General features: G+C 68.9%; 4 protein-coding genes across 4 annotated transcripts in view; 2 read left to right on the top strand and 2 right to left on the bottom strand.

Moving 5' to 3' along the window:
- Positions 1–5,525: 5,525 nt before the first annotated feature.
- CHLNCDRAFT_133907 (hypothetical protein) lies at positions 5,526–7,183 on the bottom strand (the record flags this gene model as incomplete). Its single annotated transcript, XM_005847546.1, has 5 exons — positions 5,526–5,654; positions 5,799–5,923; positions 6,104–6,226; positions 6,385–6,524; positions 6,708–7,183. 5 exons carry the CDS (start codon positions 7,181–7,183, stop codon positions 5,526–5,528), a joined length of 993 nt encoding a protein of 330 aa, XP_005847608.1.
- A 170-nt stretch (positions 7,184–7,353) lies between these two features.
- On the top strand, positions 7,354–8,636 carry CHLNCDRAFT_133906 (hypothetical protein; the record flags this gene model as incomplete). The annotated part of the gene is made up of 6 exons (XM_005847714.1): positions 7,354–7,415; positions 7,572–7,621; positions 7,715–7,870; positions 8,071–8,196; positions 8,347–8,455; positions 8,564–8,636. The coding sequence occupies 6 exons, from the start codon at positions 7,354–7,356 to the stop codon at positions 8,634–8,636; spliced, it is 576 nt and encodes a 191-aa protein (XP_005847776.1).
- A 433-nt stretch (positions 8,637–9,069) lies between these two features.
- Positions 9,070–12,583, bottom strand: CHLNCDRAFT_133905 (hypothetical protein; the record flags this gene model as incomplete). Its single annotated transcript, XM_005847545.1, has 6 exons — positions 9,070–10,034; positions 10,195–10,722; positions 11,054–11,231; positions 11,476–11,552; positions 11,784–12,180; positions 12,425–12,583. 6 exons carry the CDS (start codon positions 12,581–12,583, stop codon positions 9,070–9,072), a joined length of 2,304 nt encoding a protein of 767 aa, XP_005847607.1.
- A 133-nt stretch (positions 12,584–12,716) lies between these two features.
- Positions 12,717–15,983, top strand: part of CHLNCDRAFT_133904 (hypothetical protein) — a gene marked incomplete at both ends in the record, with an annotated part of 5,931 nt that continues 2,664 nt past the window's right edge. The window contains 9 exons of the mRNA XM_005847713.1: positions 12,717–12,846; positions 13,067–13,191; positions 13,309–13,458; positions 13,606–13,713; positions 13,994–14,176; positions 14,448–14,531; positions 14,709–14,820; positions 15,066–15,245; positions 15,449–15,759. Of these exons, the coding sequence (XP_005847775.1) occupies positions 12,717–12,846; positions 13,067–13,191; positions 13,309–13,458; positions 13,606–13,713; positions 13,994–14,176; positions 14,448–14,531; positions 14,709–14,820; positions 15,066–15,245; positions 15,449–15,759 (1,383 nt within the window). The remainder of the gene's footprint in view (positions 12,847–13,066; positions 13,192–13,308; positions 13,459–13,605; positions 13,714–13,993; positions 14,177–14,447; positions 14,532–14,708; positions 14,821–15,065; positions 15,246–15,448; positions 15,760–15,983) is intronic.

The following is a 15,983-nucleotide window of genomic DNA, read 5'->3' as shown; positions in this document are numbered from 1 at the left end:
CTTCTGGCCGCTTGCGCGCCCCATCCCCCCTCGATGGGGCCCGCCCACACCGGGGCCTCCCCCCTCCCGCCCACTGCTTTCTCAACGGCCCCGAGCCGGGGCTGCCCTCATTGCATACATAGTGCGCCTTTCCCTGCTTTTCTAGTGACCTAGCGTTCCGCACTGCCGTTTGGCCAGCCCATGCTCCCGTACCGTTGCGTTTCTCCCCAATGCGCCATGCCACTTTGCCAGTCATACACACGTTTCGATGCGTGCCCTGTCAGCTGCTTGCGTTGCATGTCGCCTTGCTCCACCCCTGTTTTATTGCTTTCTCTGCTTTCGCCCGGTTCCCGTCCCGTTTCGGCGGGGAGTCTATGTTGCAAGCTAGTTCTTGCTTTACCAGACTTTAAGCCCACACAAGCAAGCAGTGGGGCCTGCCCAGCACGGCCAAGAAGAAGCAGGAGCTGTGGGAGCGCATCCAGGAGCAGGTGAGCTGCTGCGGAAAGGCAGCACGCCAGCGCAGCCGCTCGGCGGCGGCGCGGCAGCATACGGGTGGCCGTATCAGCAGTGCTGTAAGAGCGCTGCTGCACCTGCTTCCCCGCTTGACAAGCTTGCGCATGCGCGTGGTGCAGATCCAGGATTCCAGGCGCGATTTCCAGGGCCGCCCGCCGCGGCACTGCCTGGTGTCGGCGGCCACGCGCTCGGAGCTGACCAGCTGGCGCTGGCAGCGCATCAGCGCCTCCAAGGCCAAGGTGGGCGGGTGGGCTGTCCAGCACTTGAGTAAAGGCCCCCCAGCCCGAGCCACTCGGCAGTGCAGCGCCAGTGTCACAGTCACCCGGCAGCAGCAGCATGGCGGAAAGGCCGGCCGTCTCCCTGGCTCACTGCGGCTGCCCAATCTCTCCGCCCTTCGCTGCCCCTCCAAAGCTGCTCCACGTGTACCGCTGCAGGACATTTTCGAGCAGACCAAGAGCAACCTGGAGGGGCTGGACTATCGCATAGAGAGAAAGGGCGGCTTCGAAGCCAAGGCGCGTGCCTGCAGCTCGCTGCATTGCGGCGGGCTGCCAGCTTGGCTGGGGCGCGGAGCTGGATGGCAGCTGGCCGCCGGGCATGCGCTGGGTTGGCATGCGGCGGGCTGAAGAAAGCAGCTGAGCTCGTGGTGCTTCCTGCTGGGACTGCCTCTTGTGCCCGCACGGCTGTCCTGCAGATGTACCGCCTGTCAGACATCAAGCGCAAGGCCCTGGAGCGGTTTAAGTCTTGGGAGGGCCTGAGGAGCTCCCAGATCCAGTGGTCGCATATCTTTGCTGGCATCGAAGACCGCTCCCGCGAGAGGCAGCAGGAGGCGAGTGGTGCCGGCGGGCAGCAGCAGCAGCAGGAGGCGGGCAGTGGGGGTGCGCAGGAGGAGTTGCAGTGAGCAGTTGCTGCTGGGATTGGCACGGCGGTGTCGCAAACAGCTGCGCAGAGCCAGGCGACTGGTGCCAGGGAGGCGAGGAGGCACCATCGCAGCAGCAGGAGTGTCCACTCTTGCTTTGAGCATGTCGGCCTGCTGTCATCTGTTACATGCAGCCAGACTGTGCTAGGAGCGAGCTGTGCAAATGATGCTGACATTGCTCACGTGGCTTGAGCTCTCGCAGCTGCCCGGTCAGCTGCCAGCGACAGGAGCAGAGAACCTCGCCCACACTTGACCCATAGCCAGCATGCGACGCACATCACCTGGCTTGGCAGGCCCCGCGATCATCCAGGAAGATGCTGTGAAGTTTGGCGGAGACCTGCTCTCCACAGACAGCTGGATGCAGAAGGTGCGGAGGCATCGATAGCCCGGCGGTGAAGCTAGTTGGCCCTTGCTGCCAGTGCCGGGTTTGAGCCTCCACCGCACCTGCAGCTCTTGGCTGCCGCCACGCTTACTGCAATCCCTCAGAAACGACGTCCTCGCTCCACCTGTCTGTCGACACCGTGTCGACGTGACGTCTCTGCCAAACAGTTGAGGTTCCCTCGGCTGCCCAGAGGAACCTCCAGCCTCGCTGCCCTGTGGCTCTCTTGGATCAAACTTCGGAGTGAGGATTGACAAGAAGCCACATGGACAGGCTGGAAAGATCAACCTTGAATGGCATCCAGGGGGCACGATGTCGTTGCTTTGCTACAGCAGAGCTAGGGAGAGGATGAGGAGGGCACGCCAGCGCCAGCGCCAGCCCGCCCGCTCTGCAGCGCCCTCTCTGGTAACCCTCCCAAAGCCGCTCACCGACCGGATTGCACAGTCGATCGTGGAGTCCGAGGTGGGGAGCTTGCTCCAGGGGGTTGCACACCGCGGTTGGAGCGGGCTACTACAGCCGCGGCAGCCGCCGCCACCGCCGCCGTCTCAACCCGCCCCTGCCTGCACCCCTCGTGCACCCTCCGCAGTCGCCGCTGTTTGACCGCCGCGACATCTTGAGGCTGGCGGCATCGCTGGCACTGACCGGGTCCAAGGGCACCACCCAGCTGGCCCACACGCTGTTCTGCCACCTCAGCCCGCACCTTGGTGACGCTCGCTTGCCGCTTTCGGGGCCGACAATGCGGCCCCACCAGTCAGGCGGCAGCCCGCTGGCGCAACCCACGCCTCGCCTCGCTTCTGTTTCTAGCTTCCGGCAGCACTGAGGAGGACAGCGCAACGTCGTACCCCACCGCCGATGGCTGCCCATGCAGGCCAGCAGCCGTCGCGGCACGTCACCGCCAGCTCGACCATCTGGGAGCTTCAGGAGGCGCTGAGGGACTGGGGCCTGCCCTTCACCGGCAAGACCAAGGCGGAGCGGTGGGAGCGCCTGCAGGAGCAGGTGCGGCAGCCGGCTGTATGCCACATACAATGTAATGGGTGGGCCAATGGCGTCGACATTTGTAGGCCATGGCAGGGATTCCTGCAGCGCCTGCCTTTGCTCTTAAACCGTGCTGTGTGTGTGTGTGTGGATGCTGGGTGAGCACCCACGCATGGGACCACAGCAAGTGCCAGCGCCAGCCCTGCGTGCCTGTCCCCTGCAGGTCCATGATTCTGAGCGGGACGAGGCGGGCCGCCCGCCGCGGCACTGCCTGGTGTCGGCGGCCACCCGGCGTGAGCTGTCGGCCTGGGGCCTGCAGCGCATCGGCCAGAAGAAAGCCAAGGTGCGTGCGTGAGACACGGGGCACACGCGCCGACTGTTCATTCATGCATCATGTGCCGCTGTGCCATGCTGTGCTGAGGTCACTGACTCATATGAGGCATGAGATGCCGTGAGATGCTGTGCCGAGCTGTGCTGTGCCTGCTGTGCTGCCGTGCAGGAGGTGTTTGAGCTGGATCCCCACCACCTGGAGGAGCTGCCCTTCGTGCTGCAGCAGTCGGGAAGCTCCCATGCCAGGGTGGGTCCAGTGCTGTACTGATGGATGCTGCTGAACACAAGCCTCCTGCCGGCGTGGCATTCCTGCAGATCGGCAGAGCCCCAGAAACTGGTTTGCGGCAGCAGTGCGGCAGCGCCAGCGATTCTGGGATGGCCGCCTGCCTGCCTAGCTGCCCCCCTGCCGCGGCCCCTACCCGCTGTTGCCCAAGCCTCCGGACGGATCCCTGCAGGCATACCTGCTGGCTGACGTGAAGCGACTGGCGCTGGCCACCTATGGCTCCTGGGAGGCGCTGCAGAGGAAGCGCACCCCCGCGGCAGGCGGCTCCTCAGGCCCGCAGGCCGAAGCCAGGTGGGTGGGTGGGTGGGCCTGGGGGCGCACTGTGTGGCAGCTCCTTCTCTTGTCGCTGGCTCGGTGCCTCCTGCGGCATAAGGTGCTGTGGGCAGCTTGCAAGGGAACTGATTGGCCACTTGAATTCCTACTGGCCTCTTGCCTGACCCGCAGCGCCCGGCGCCTGGCCGCCCTGCGCCGCCTGCTGCTGGAGCGGGGCCACGCCGCCAGCCGCTTGGAGCTGCTGCTGGCGCAGCCGGGCGCCTTCCGCCACTTTGACCAAGGGTGTGCGGGCCGGGGTGTGACATCAGCTAAGGGCAAACAACCGGCAGCCCCAGTTGCTTGGCTGAAGCCTTGGGCTGGCCACCCCGGGAGTCGGTCTGAGGCTGCCGGCAGGCTGTGGAGCTGGCTGACGTGCGTGAGTGCCCGCTCACCTCCTTCCCTCCCTCCATGCAGCTATCCCGAGTCTGGCCTGCCCCTGGACAGCGCAGCAGCTTCCCTGGAGAAGAGCGCATTCCTGCTGACCGGCCCCGCCCAGCCCCAGTTTCTTGAAGCCCTGGCGTGGGCAGCTGCAGGCGCAGGCACCGGGGACGGGGAAGGCGGCAGCGGCGAGCACCGCGGGTGGGCGATTTTGCCCTTTCCGTTCTGCAGCCAGCCAGCACAGCTGTGCATCGGGCGCCGCCTTCCGATGCGTCCGCGCAGCTGGCGAGCGTACACGCGGGCACATCCTCTGCTTCTCGAATGCCCGCCATGGCCGTGTGCCCGCCTCTTGCAGAAACGTGGCAACCGCGGCTGCAGATGCGGCCCAGGAGCGGCGGCAGCGCGCCATGGACGCCGCGCTGGGTGGCGGCGCAACGCAACTGGCAGGTGGGCAGGCGCTGCATGGCCCCCGCCTGTTCTCCAAACCTTGCTCGGATCGTTGAAGCTGCCCCGCCTGCCTGTCGCGTGTGTTCTTATACACCCACAGTGTGGAGTGCCCCCACACATGTAGATGTGTTCAATGTGCCTGCCTCCTGCCTCCTGCTCCTTGCAGTTCATTCTGGGCAACCCACAGGTGCCCCGCTCCATGCTGCTCGAGCTGCAGCACATCTGGGAGGCGCAGCACCCAGAGCAGGCGCCGCTTCCGGCACTGCCTGCGGCCCCGCTGGCTGCGGGGCAGCTGCTGCAGCTGCAGGGGCGGCAGCAGCGGCAGCAGCCAGCTCAGCAGCAGGAGCGGAAGCCAGTGCCTGCGCAGGGAGAGCAGCAGCAACGTGTCGCCACAAACAAGAAGCGGCAGCCAGCACGGCAGCGTCCTGCTGGAAAGAAGGAGGCAAAGCGGGAAGCAAAGCGGGATGTGAAGCAGCAGGCAAAGCAGGAGGAGGCGTGGCGGCCGGGGCCTGAGGAGGAGCACTACGAGGATGAGTGGGAGTGCGATGCCTGAAGGTCAACGAGGCGTGCAGTTCTTGATGGTTAAGGTGCCAGCCTGAACAGCCAATGTGGTTGGATTGACGCTCAACATGGGAAGTGGGCAGGAGGGTTGGCAACAGACGAGCGCAGCAGCAATACTCCCCGCTTCACAACTTGGCAGCCATGCCACTCCAAACCTCCAATGAACATGAAAAATTTGACAGATTGATTTAACATGTGTAAGACTTCGCAAACAAGGAACAATACCTGAGAGGCGAGGGCGCACAGGGCGCGGCGGGTGTGGCGCATTGGCCATGTGGTGCAGCTAGAGACAAAGCGGCGACCGAGCTAAGGCAGTTCTTTGGGGTCTGGAGAGCGGGCATCAATCAAATAATAAAACTACAGCAGCGCAACAAAAACACAAGCGTGGGCGTGGCGGGGGCCGCGAAAGGCCGTGCCTGCCAACCCACCGCCACCCCTTTTGCAGTTTGGCTCTAGTACAGGAAGTCATAGCAGTCCTTGAATGCGCGCTTTCCATCCAGGATGGGCGCCGTGGCGTGGCCCGGGATCACGGTATCCCAGTCCTCCCTCGCAAGCACCGCCTCTACCCAGGCCCGCCCCTCCTGCAGATGCAGGGCGGCAGAGGGCGGCAGCGGGATGCCGGCGTGGCGGCGGGGCCGGGGACAGAGGCAGGCGCTGCCACAGCAACTACCAGGTCCCAGACACAGCAGGCAAGGCGGTACCGGTGCAGCAGCAGGACGACTGACCTTGGGGGAGCCTTCAAACACCTGCTTGGTGATGGGCCCCAGCCGGTCCCACACCCCCACGCCGCGTGCAGCGCTGATGTTTGCCGGGCTGATGCCGCCATACTCCTCCGCCGACATACAGAAGCCTGGGGGGCAGGGCACAGCACGGGCGCCGCCACGCAAGGGTGCGTCAGGCGGGTGGTTGTGATAACACTTGCACAGGGCGAGAGCCGGAACCAGAGCAGAGTGCTGACCCAAGGATGCCCACAGTCCTGCACAACATGTGCATGCTCGCCCGCTCCCCCAGCCCTCTGCGGGTGCCCCACCCGTGTCCGACAGCAGCAGCACCCTGTACTGCGGCAGTACCACGGCCAGCTCCAGGAAGAAAGGCGCCGCCAGCAGCTCGCTCTCCACCTGCCCCTGCAGCTCTGGGGGCAGCAGGTCCATGCCTGTACGGAAGAGGGGAAGGGACACGTGACGGTTGGAGACAGGTCCAGGCGAGGTGCACAGCGCCCGAGCCGAGAGGGATGTGTCGTGGCCAACGGCGGCGCAGCCCTCGGTTTGCCGCGCCCGCCCGGCACCTGGCCCCGGCAGGCGCGCCGCGCACCCAGCACCCTGCAGCATGACCGCATGCTGCCGATGATCTGCTGGAAGAAAGGAATGGGGAGGCCCCTGCCCTCCAGGAAGCCAGGAGGAACCCACACGGAGGCCTCGGGGAACGCCTTGGACAGCGCCGGGGCAAACATCCTGCGCATGCAGGCGGGAGGGTGGCAGGTCGGGGAGGGCAAAGAGGTGCCAAAGGGTGGGAGCGGAGCGCCGCAGGCAGCAACGGCAAGGCGTGCTGCGGTCGGCGGGTGGACACGTGCGCCCTCCCTTCCCACGGTGAGGCAGTTGAGTTCCCCCGCCACACCGCCGCACTCCCGCTCTCACCAGTGCTCTGGCGACGAGCTGGGCACGATGATGTGCCTCACGGCGCCTCCCAGGGCGGCCACGTGGCCCAGCAGCTCGGCTGTGGGCGCCACGGGGCTGATCAGCAGCAAGGAGCCGTCAGGGAGGCGCGCCGCCGTCATGCGCAGCCGTATGTCGATCCCCAAGAGATTGAAGGGCTGTGCCAGGCCCCACAGGCCCGCCCCAAACTTCTCCTCCAGCTGGGTGGGGCGGGAGAAGAAGGGCGGCAGCAGGGACAGGTACTTGGCGGCGGCGGCATCGCCTGCGGCAGGGCCCCTGGCCGCCGCGCCGCCGGCGTCGCCGCCGGTACCTACTACCTCCTGCTGCTGCGAGGCGCGCACTACCAGTGCGCTGCGGACATAGTGCTGCACTCTGCAGATGGCTGCGCGCCGCTGCGGTCTCTGTGTGGTGCAGCGAGCCCTCACCGCTGGGCTGGTCGCTGCTGCTACCGCTGACATTGCCTCGAGTGTTGCTGTGATTGCACAACTGATCTGCGAGCCTGCGCGAGCGCTAACGGCTGATCAGCAAGCTGTCTGACGGGGCGCCATCCTGGCGGGGCGCCATCGTGGCGGCAACCTTGGAACACTTACAGCACCCGTGCAGCTGCACACTATCCTGGCTCTGCACCATGCACAAGACGGGCACCACTGAGTCTGGCTCCCAAGTGGGCGGCCAGGAGGGCTTCAAGGGGTGCGTTCTCATGCCACCCCAGGGCCGCGTTCGGTGGAGGAGCAGCACCAGGGAGGCGCAGCCAGCGGAGCAGGCCCAGCGCCCGGCTGCCGCCGCCTGCCGCCAGTCCCACTCGGCTCAATGGCCGACTGGATATTTGACACGTGTGTGGTGCAGGCCGTACGACCGCCCCTCTGTCACGGACGGCACTGCCCAGCGCAGCGGCAGTGAGCCAGGAAAGCCACAGACCTGATGCCTCGGCATGCGCGTGCCACCTGCTCGATGCCTGCCGATCCGCCTTCCCTGGTTCTGCGCTGCAGGGGGTGTGACGATGGCTGGGTCTGGCGGCGGGCCCATGCCTCAGTCCATGGGCGGCATCACAGGCAGCGACGTGGGAGGCACAGGCAAGGCCGCGCAGCCCAGCCACCACACGCATGCGCTGATGGGGACTGAAGGCCTGGAAACCCAGCAAGAAAGTGTGCCAGCCTGCACATCTTGTAGGCATCGCCGGCCTGGGCGGGGCGGCAGGAGGCGGCGCTGCCATGGGGGACACAGGTGAGGCAGGAGGGGCATGCCGCCAGTATGCAGCTGCCTCAGCAGCTTGAGTCACCAGCCGGAGTCTGCCTGCCAAGCCAGAGGACTCTCCCAACCCTACCCCCCATGCCCTGCCGCGCAGGCTATGGCGGCGCCAGCGGCGTTGCGGGCCGTGCAGGCGATTACTCTGGCAGCCGCTATGGCGGCGGCAGGGAGCAGGAGGAGACAGGGATAACGGGGGCCAGCGGGTTTGGGCATGCCACCCCAGGTGAGACCGCTTGGTAGGCTGCAGGCAGGCAGCGGGCACAGCCGCCACGGTGAGCCAGACCGAGCAGCACCCACGCTTGGGGAGGGATAGGGAACCACCGCTCACCATTTCTGTCATGACCTTGTGACTGGCTGCCGAGCGGCTGTGCAGATGCTGCCGGGTATGGAGGCAAGGCGCACGCCACTGGCATCCAGGCCGGCGCCGACACGGGCTACAGCGCCGGGCTGGGCAACACCGGGGCGCAGGGCGCCGGCGCCAGGTGCGGCGCGCTGCCAGCTGGCACCCGCTGCTGTGACCTTGCCTCCTCTCCCTGCCGCCGTGTCCTCAGCCCAGGCTGCCCTGGCTGCGCTGCCCCTGCCTGCTGCAGCGCCGAGACAGCCCACTTTGCCACGGGGGGCAAGGCTGGGCTGTACCTGGCAAACGAGCATGTGGACCCGTGAGTGGCTGGCTGAGCTGCCATGCTGAGCAGGCACGCTTTCAGCTGCTGGTACCCTGCGCTGCCAACAACCTGCCGGTACTGAGTGCATGGGCGGGGCGCTGTTGTGCAGGTATGAGACGGGAGCGGCTGGCGGGGGTGGGGGCGATGAGGCTGGGGATGAGCCCTGATGGCGCAGGGCTCCACCACTCACACACACACACCGGCCGCTGTTACAGCCGGGTGAATGTTACAGCAGGTTGAGCGAAAGGACGAAGAGCAGGCAGGCAGGCTGAGAAAATGCGGGGGTGCACAATTTTGCATTCGCAGAACGGACTGACAGGCAAAGAGAGAAGGAGGGAGAAAAAAAAGGGCTGGGCGAACAAAATCGGGTCTGGCCGCTCTATTTGTCTGGTGCATGCATGCGTGCACGGCGCATCGTTTGTTGGATTGGTTGCTCACAGGCGCGAGCGTGCGCTGCCGCCCGGCGCAGCGGCGGCGGCCTTCACGGCTGCCTGCATGTGCAGCTGCACCTGCTGCCGCAGCAGGTGCTTGACCACCTTTCCTGTTGAGTTGACGGGCAGCACGACGCCGCCGCTGCTAGGGCTGGAGGCGCGCCCGGGGGTGGCCGCCGCCGCCGCGGCATCGCACAGCAGAAAGACGCGGGGCAGCTTGAAGCCGGCCAGCCCCGCCGCGCGGCAGTGCTGCTGCAGGGCGCGCCCATCCACCACCGCCTCCTCCGCCCCCGCCGGGTCGCCGGCGCTGCCACCGGCACGGGCGCTCGCGCCAGCCGCTGCCGCGCGCTCCAGCCCCGCGGCCACCCCCATCAGCAGCTGCAGGGCCTCCCGCCTCTTGTTCTTCTGCTGATCACCGGCGCCTGGCTGCCGCGCTGCTGCCGCCTCACACGGCGGCAGAGGTGCAGCCATGAGGAGGCCGCCATCGGCGCCGTGGGTGCTCTGGGCGGAGCCTGGGCGGGAGGGCGACCGCTGCAGCAGCATGCTGCGAAGGTCTTGCTCAAACCCCATGCCGCCAGCTGCCTGCTGCTCCCCCTCGCCATCCTCCTCCGTGCCGCCGTCCAGGCCACAGCCCGCCAGCCCGCCGGCGCCAGCGCCGCCGCGGGCGCCGGTCGGGGCGACGGAGGCGGCGGCCGCCGCCAGCGCTGCGCGCCCCGCCTGCTGCTGCTGCCGCCGCCGCGCCGCCGACGCCAGCAGCAGCTGGCAGCGCTCGCCGCGCCAACGCCAGCCGGGGCGCAGCACCACCGCCGCCGCCACCGCCTCGCCCAGGCGCCAGTCGGCGGCGCCAACCACGGCAGCAGCCGCCACCGCCGGGTGGCTGGCCAGTGCCCGCTCCACCTCCCAGGCATGCACATTCTCCCCGCCAGACTTGATCATATCTTTGGCCCGCCCCATCAGCCACAGCTGGCCTGCAACGAGGCACAGATTAGAAGAAAGCACACGTCAGGCGGGACGGCACAGGCTTGCGAGAAGCAGGTGGGCAAGAAGAGAAGCAGGCAGCAGCGAGGGCAGGCAGCAGGGCAGGGCCGGCAGCGGCATGCCAGCCCAACGGCGGGTGCGTGAGCTCACCCTGGCGCAGGCAGCCGAGGTCGCCGGTGCGCAGCCAGCCGCCCGGCAGCTGCGCGGCAGCTGTCGCGTCCTCGTCGTCCCAATATCCCAACATCACGTGCGACCCGCGAGTCACCACCTCGCCCTCCCCTGCAAACCGGATGCCGCCGCCGCCGCCGCTCCCGCCGCCGCCGCCGCCGCCGCCGGGAGGCTGATAGACGGCCAGCTCGATGCCCGGCGGCGGCCGGCCCACAAACACGCCGCCAGGTGGGCCCCGCGCGCCGGGCTGGGCGGCGGGGGCGCCGCCGCTGCTACCAGGCGCGCCCGCGCCCGCCTCGGGGCTCCAGAGTGTGTGGAAGGTCAGGGAGGAGGCTCCCTCGGTCATGCCATAGGCGGCATGCAGCGTGGCCGCGGGGCACAGCGCCGCCAGGCCGTCCCGCAGCGCCGGCGACAGCCCGCCGCCACCCACCAGCACGCGGCGCACCGCCGGCAGGGAGGCCACGCCCGCCTCTGCGGCCGCGGTCAGCAGGTCGGCGACCATGGTGGGCACTGCAGGGAGGGATGGGGAGGAGGGAGGGAGGGGCAGGGAGGGGAGGGGAGCGAAGGAGAGGGAGGCGGAGGGATGGGGAGGGAGGGATGGGGAAAGGGAGGGCGGGACGAGATGGAGCAGTCAAAACGGTGCTGTTGGTGGGCAGGGAGGCGGTGATGGGCAGGCGAGCGGCACCCCTCTGCCGCAGCAGCTGCAAGCAAGCTGCGCACACGGCGGGCAGCCGGGGACAGGAGCCCCGAGCAGCCGCACGGCGCGCAAGCAGGCGCCCTCCCCTTCCCTCCTCGCCCCTCCCCAGCCAGCCAGCCAGCCAGCCAGCACTTCACAGCCTACCCGCGATGAAGGAGGTGGCGTGGTGGCCGCGGATGGCGCCCAGCAGCGCGGCGCCGTCGAAGCGCGGCAGGAAAGCGTGGCGGGCGCCCGCGGCCAGCATGGCCAGCGCGGAGGACAGGCCGCCGATATGGAACAGCGGCGCGGCGTGCAGGTAGACGTCGGAAGACGAGTAGCCACACTGCGCCGTGAAACGGGGTCGGGGCAGGGCACAGGAGCGAGCGTCAGGGAGGGACGGGCCGGCCGGCCGCCGTTGCCGCACCGCACAAAGGGGCGCGGAAATGGGAAGGTAGCAGCGTGTGCGGCGATGGAATGGCAGGGCCGTGCAGGAGATGGCTCCCGCCAGCCCGGCCACGCCGGCAGGATGGGCCGGCGTTGCGCCTGGGATGCCACGACACACCACCACCGCTCCTCCCGCTCCTCACCGCCAGCAGCTTGGCCATGCACTGCGCGTGCAGCGCAGCGTGGCTGAGCGTGACACCCTTGGGCTTGCCCGTGGTGCCTGCAGGGGGCGCCGGGCGGGGACGGGGTGGTGAGATGGGGGCGGGCTGCCTTGTGGGAGGCCAGGGCTGGCACCATAACGGCACCACCACGGCAGCAGCAGCAGGAGCAGCGCTGGCCGCGTGGCAGGGCCACGGCGCGGCCACTTGCCACCAGCCGCCCGCCGCCCCCACCCTGCGACCTGCGCATGCGCAGCTGCGCACCCAGCGCACGCCCGGCGCGTGCACCGCACCTGACGTGAAGACGACGAGGGCGGCGTTGCCCGGGGCGCTGCGCAGCGCCAGGCTGGCGTCGGGGCAGGCGGCCATGAGCGCCTCAGCAAAGGCCAGGGTGAGGCCGGGCGGCGCTGCCTCCAGCTCTTCCTGCCGGTAGTCGGCCGGAGGCCCCAGCAGCACCAGAGTGTCGATGGCGCCCGGGGCGGCGGCCACGGCCGCGGCCAGCGCAAAGCGCAGGCAGCCTGCGTCCGCCAGCAGCAGGCGGGCGCCGACCAGCGCCGCCGCGGCCGCCGCCTCGCCGCCGCCCCAGCGCCAGTTGAGCGGCGCGGCCACGGCGCCGCCGGCGGTGGCTGCCAGCAGGGCCTCCAGGTGGCGGTCGGTGGCCAGCGCCGCCGTGCACACGCGGTCGCCGGCCTGCGGGTTTGGTGCAGGGGGGAACACGCGGGGAGGCGGTTGGGCGGTTGGCAGCTGACAGGGCACGTCCGCGGCAGCGGTCAACGGGCAGTACGGCTGGATAGGAGGGCCAAGGCAAGGCAGCTCAGAGATGCTGCAGTGCGTAGTAAAGACCCGGGCTGTCGGTGGGTGGTGGGTGCTGCTGCAGTGCGATTGATGGCAGACCGCCAGCTGGCCTGAGCACCCGCCCGCTCCCCGCCCGCACCTGCATCCCCAGGAGCTGCGTCAGGCCGGCCGCCAGCGCGGCCACGCGGCTGGAGGCTTCCAGGGCCGAGGTGGCCCTGCCTTCGCAGAGGAACAGCGGGCCGCTGCCGCTGTCTGACGCGGCGGCGCCAGCATAGAGGTAGCCGGCGATGTGCGCCATCCCGTCGCCCGCCGGTCAAGGGCCGGTGGTCTTCACGTGGTCAGAGAAGGCCTCGCCGGAGCACAGATCGTCGGGCAGCTGGTGGAGCACCACCACCTTCTCAGCTGGCAGCGGCAGGCGGAGCAACGCGGTCATGGCGAAGGAGCCATACAAGGCAGGCGGCTCTCAGGAAGGGCCCAGCGCAGCTGAGGGACGCGGCAGAGGTGCGACAAAGGCGGTGGACGCGGTGAACGCGCCGGGGATCATCCTGGCAGCCGCCACCTGTGCTGTGGCTTGCATGCTGTGTTGCATGAAAATGAAGTTCATACAGGAATAGGAGCGATCTGAAGCGTTCCTGGGGTCTGTGGGGCCTGGTGCACGTCTTCGCCGCACCTCACTCGGCACCTGGCGTTTCCCGCTGTCTCAAAACTGGCTTCTGGCTGGACTGGAGGGGTCCGTGACATTAGGTGGCTCGGTTGAGCCCCTCTATGCCCGCCTTTCCAGGCGCCGGCTGGGCTGAGGAGGCCCACCCGGAGGCCTCTGTCTCAGAGCAGGACGAAGGGCTGGCCAATGTGGACCGGGAGCCCGAGGCCGCTCCGCCGGGGGTGGAGGAGGAGGATGCCGTCAAGGTGGGGCCGCCCTGCACTGGGCAGAGCGCTGCGGTTGGCAGTAGGGTGGGCGCCGCCGCCTGCTCTCCCGGCTCCTCCACTCGCCTCCCTGCACCCTGCCCCTTGCCTCCCTCCCAGGTGGTGGTGCGCATCCGGCCGCCGCTCCCGCGGGAGCTCAACGGCTTCCGGCCATTCGAGAATGCTGTGCTGGTTGACCCCTCCCGCCACGTCGTGACGCTGTCGGAGAACCTGGCCGCGCTCAGCAACAATGGCGTGGAGAACGGCATTGTGAGGCTGGCTGGCCGGCTGATTGAGCGACTGCGCCACCCAGCAACCTGCCGCCATGAATCCGATGCTGCGTCGAGAGCGCGCGCTGCCGTCCGCCGCTGCCTCGCCCCACACGCACCCACATGCACACACACCTCGCTGTTGCAGGTGTACAACAGCTACCGCTTTGGGTTTGATGCCGTGTACGGGCCCGACAGCACCCAGGAGGATGTGTACATGCAGTCGGCGCGCAGCGCCGTGCAAAACGTGCTGCAGGTGCGCCACGGCGGCGGCACAGCTGCAGCTCTGGGCGCCGGCCGGCATTGACAGGCACCGGCGTGCCCGGCCACGCCCGGCCTGCAGCAGCGCCTCCCTCCGCGCGCAGCCTCAGCGCCGGCCTAACCAGCCTCCTGGCGCCGAGCAGCGGCGCCAGGCAGCCCTTCCGCCAGCCATGCCTGTCCAGCGCCCCGCCGACTCGTGCACCCTGCACCCACCCCGCCCCTGCCCCTGCCGCTGCCACCCCCGCCGTCGCTGCCTCCCTCCCACGCCACCGCAGGGATACAACGCCTCCATCGTCGCCTACGGCCAGACAGGCACGGGCAAGACGTACACGATGGAAGGCGAGCGGGCGCCCAGCGCGCTGGGCGGCGCGTCCCACAGCGCCGGCATCATCCCGCGGGCGATCGAGGACGTGTTTGCCTACATCCAGCGCGACACGGGCGAGCGCTGCAAGTTCCTGGTCCGCGCCTCGTACCTGCAGGCGCGCCGGGGCACGCAGTGTCGTGGGTTGCTCCGGGGGCTGCGCTGGGGGCGCCGGAGCAGGCGGGCAGGGCAGGGGGTGCCTGTGGAATGGGGGTTCCGGCTGCGACCAGGGCAGCAGGGGCCTCGAGCAGCTGGGCGCTGTGGAAGCGCCGTGCAAGCGCTTGGCTGGGGTGCATCAGGGAACCAGCCCTCCTTACCGTTGCAAGGCTGCTGATGATGACCGACTCTCTTGCCCCTCCTGCCTGCAGATCTACAATGAGGTGCGGCGGCTGGCCCTGGGCGCGTTGCTGCCAGCGCAGAGCAGCGGGGCCACCCTGCACAGCAGCTGCCGCGTGTGCAGCTGCTGCGCCTGCCCGGCTCCCGGGCTGCGGGCAGGCCCGGAACCACGTCCCCTCGCCCCCTTCCCAAAGCAAACCCACATCCACCACCACCACCGCTACACCCAATGTGCATGCCCACACATCACACCCACGCCCACTCGCGCACCCCTGCCCCTCCCCTACACACAGGTCATCTCCGACCTGCTCAAGCCGGAGAGCATCAACCTGGTGGTGCGGGAGGACCGGCGGCGGGGGGTGCACGTGGAGGGGCTGTCGGAGTGGGTGGTGCGCTCGCCGGCAGGTGTGCAGGCCTGGGGCTGGGTCTGGTTCCTCGTGCCTGTGCCGCAGCGTGTGTGTGTGGTGCTGCACATGCTGGTGGTGCGTGGGTGGGTGGAGGTTGCTGTGGCAGCGGCGGCACCTGCGTCCGGCGCCGCGCCTTGCACCTCCCCTCCCCTCATAACCGTAGCGGCCGCAGAGGGGCAGCGCGCCGCTCGCACGCCCGGCCCATGCCCCTGCTGGCCTGCCTCGTCGCCAAACCAATTGCAGAGGTGTATGCTCTCATGGAGAGGGGTGCGGCGGCGCGCGCCACGGGCGCCACCAAGCTCAACGAAATCTCCTCCCGCTCCCATGCGATCTTCATGCTAATCGTGGAGAAGTCGACGCTCGTGGAGGCGGCCGCCGGCGGCCAGGGCGGCGGCGGCGAGCAGTATGGCGGCATGGCGCCGGGTGCGCGGGCGGCTCCGGGGGGTGGATGTGTTGGTGTGTGGCAGGGAGGCAGCTCGGCTTGGCAGGCCGCAGGGGCTGGTGCGTGCGGAGCAGCCGCATGCCTGCCCTGCCCGGCCTGGACGAGCCGCCGCCGCCCACCACCTGCCCGCCTTGCCCGCTCTCACCTGGATGCCGCGCTGCGGCGCGCTGCGGGTGTGGTGCAGGCGCGCCGCGCGGCGGCTCCTCCTCGGCCCGCGGCGAGGCGCGGCAGAGCGTCAAGGTGGGCAAGCTGAACCTGGTGGATCTGGCTGGCAGCGAGCGGGTGCACGTGACGGGGGCCACCGGCAAGCGGCTGGAGGAGAGCAAGAAGATCAACCAAAGCCTGAGCGCCCTTGGCAACGTCATCGCCGCGCTGACCGACCCGAAAGGGCGCGACGCCCGCCCGCACGTGCCCTACCGGTGCGTGGCGCGGCGGGGCTTGGGGCCTCTGCTTGGTGGCAGCGAGGGCTGGTGCCGCGCCGCGGTTGAAGCAGAGGTGCTGGGAGGGCAGGGGGGGAGGGGCGGGGCAGTTGGGTAGCGAGAGGTGCCCGCGCCCCTCCCTCTGCCGCTCTCATGCCGCGTCGCCCACCACCTCCCCGCCGGCTTCCCCCGTACCCCCACCTCCTCTCCTGTACCTCCCCTCTCCCTCCCTTACTCCCCACCGTCTTTACCCATGTCGCCTCCCGCTCGTCCCTGCTCTGCAGCGACTCCAAGCTGACG

The sequence above is a fragment of the Chlorella variabilis genome (assembly GCF_000147415.1).
Source record: "Chlorella variabilis unplaced genomic scaffold CHLNCscaffold_10, whole genome shotgun sequence".
Lineage (NCBI taxonomy): Eukaryota > Viridiplantae > Chlorophyta > Trebouxiophyceae > Chlorellales > Chlorellaceae > Chlorella > Chlorella variabilis.
The sequence above is the reverse complement of the archived record's forward strand: the minus strand, read 5'-3'. Positions and strand labels throughout refer to the sequence as shown.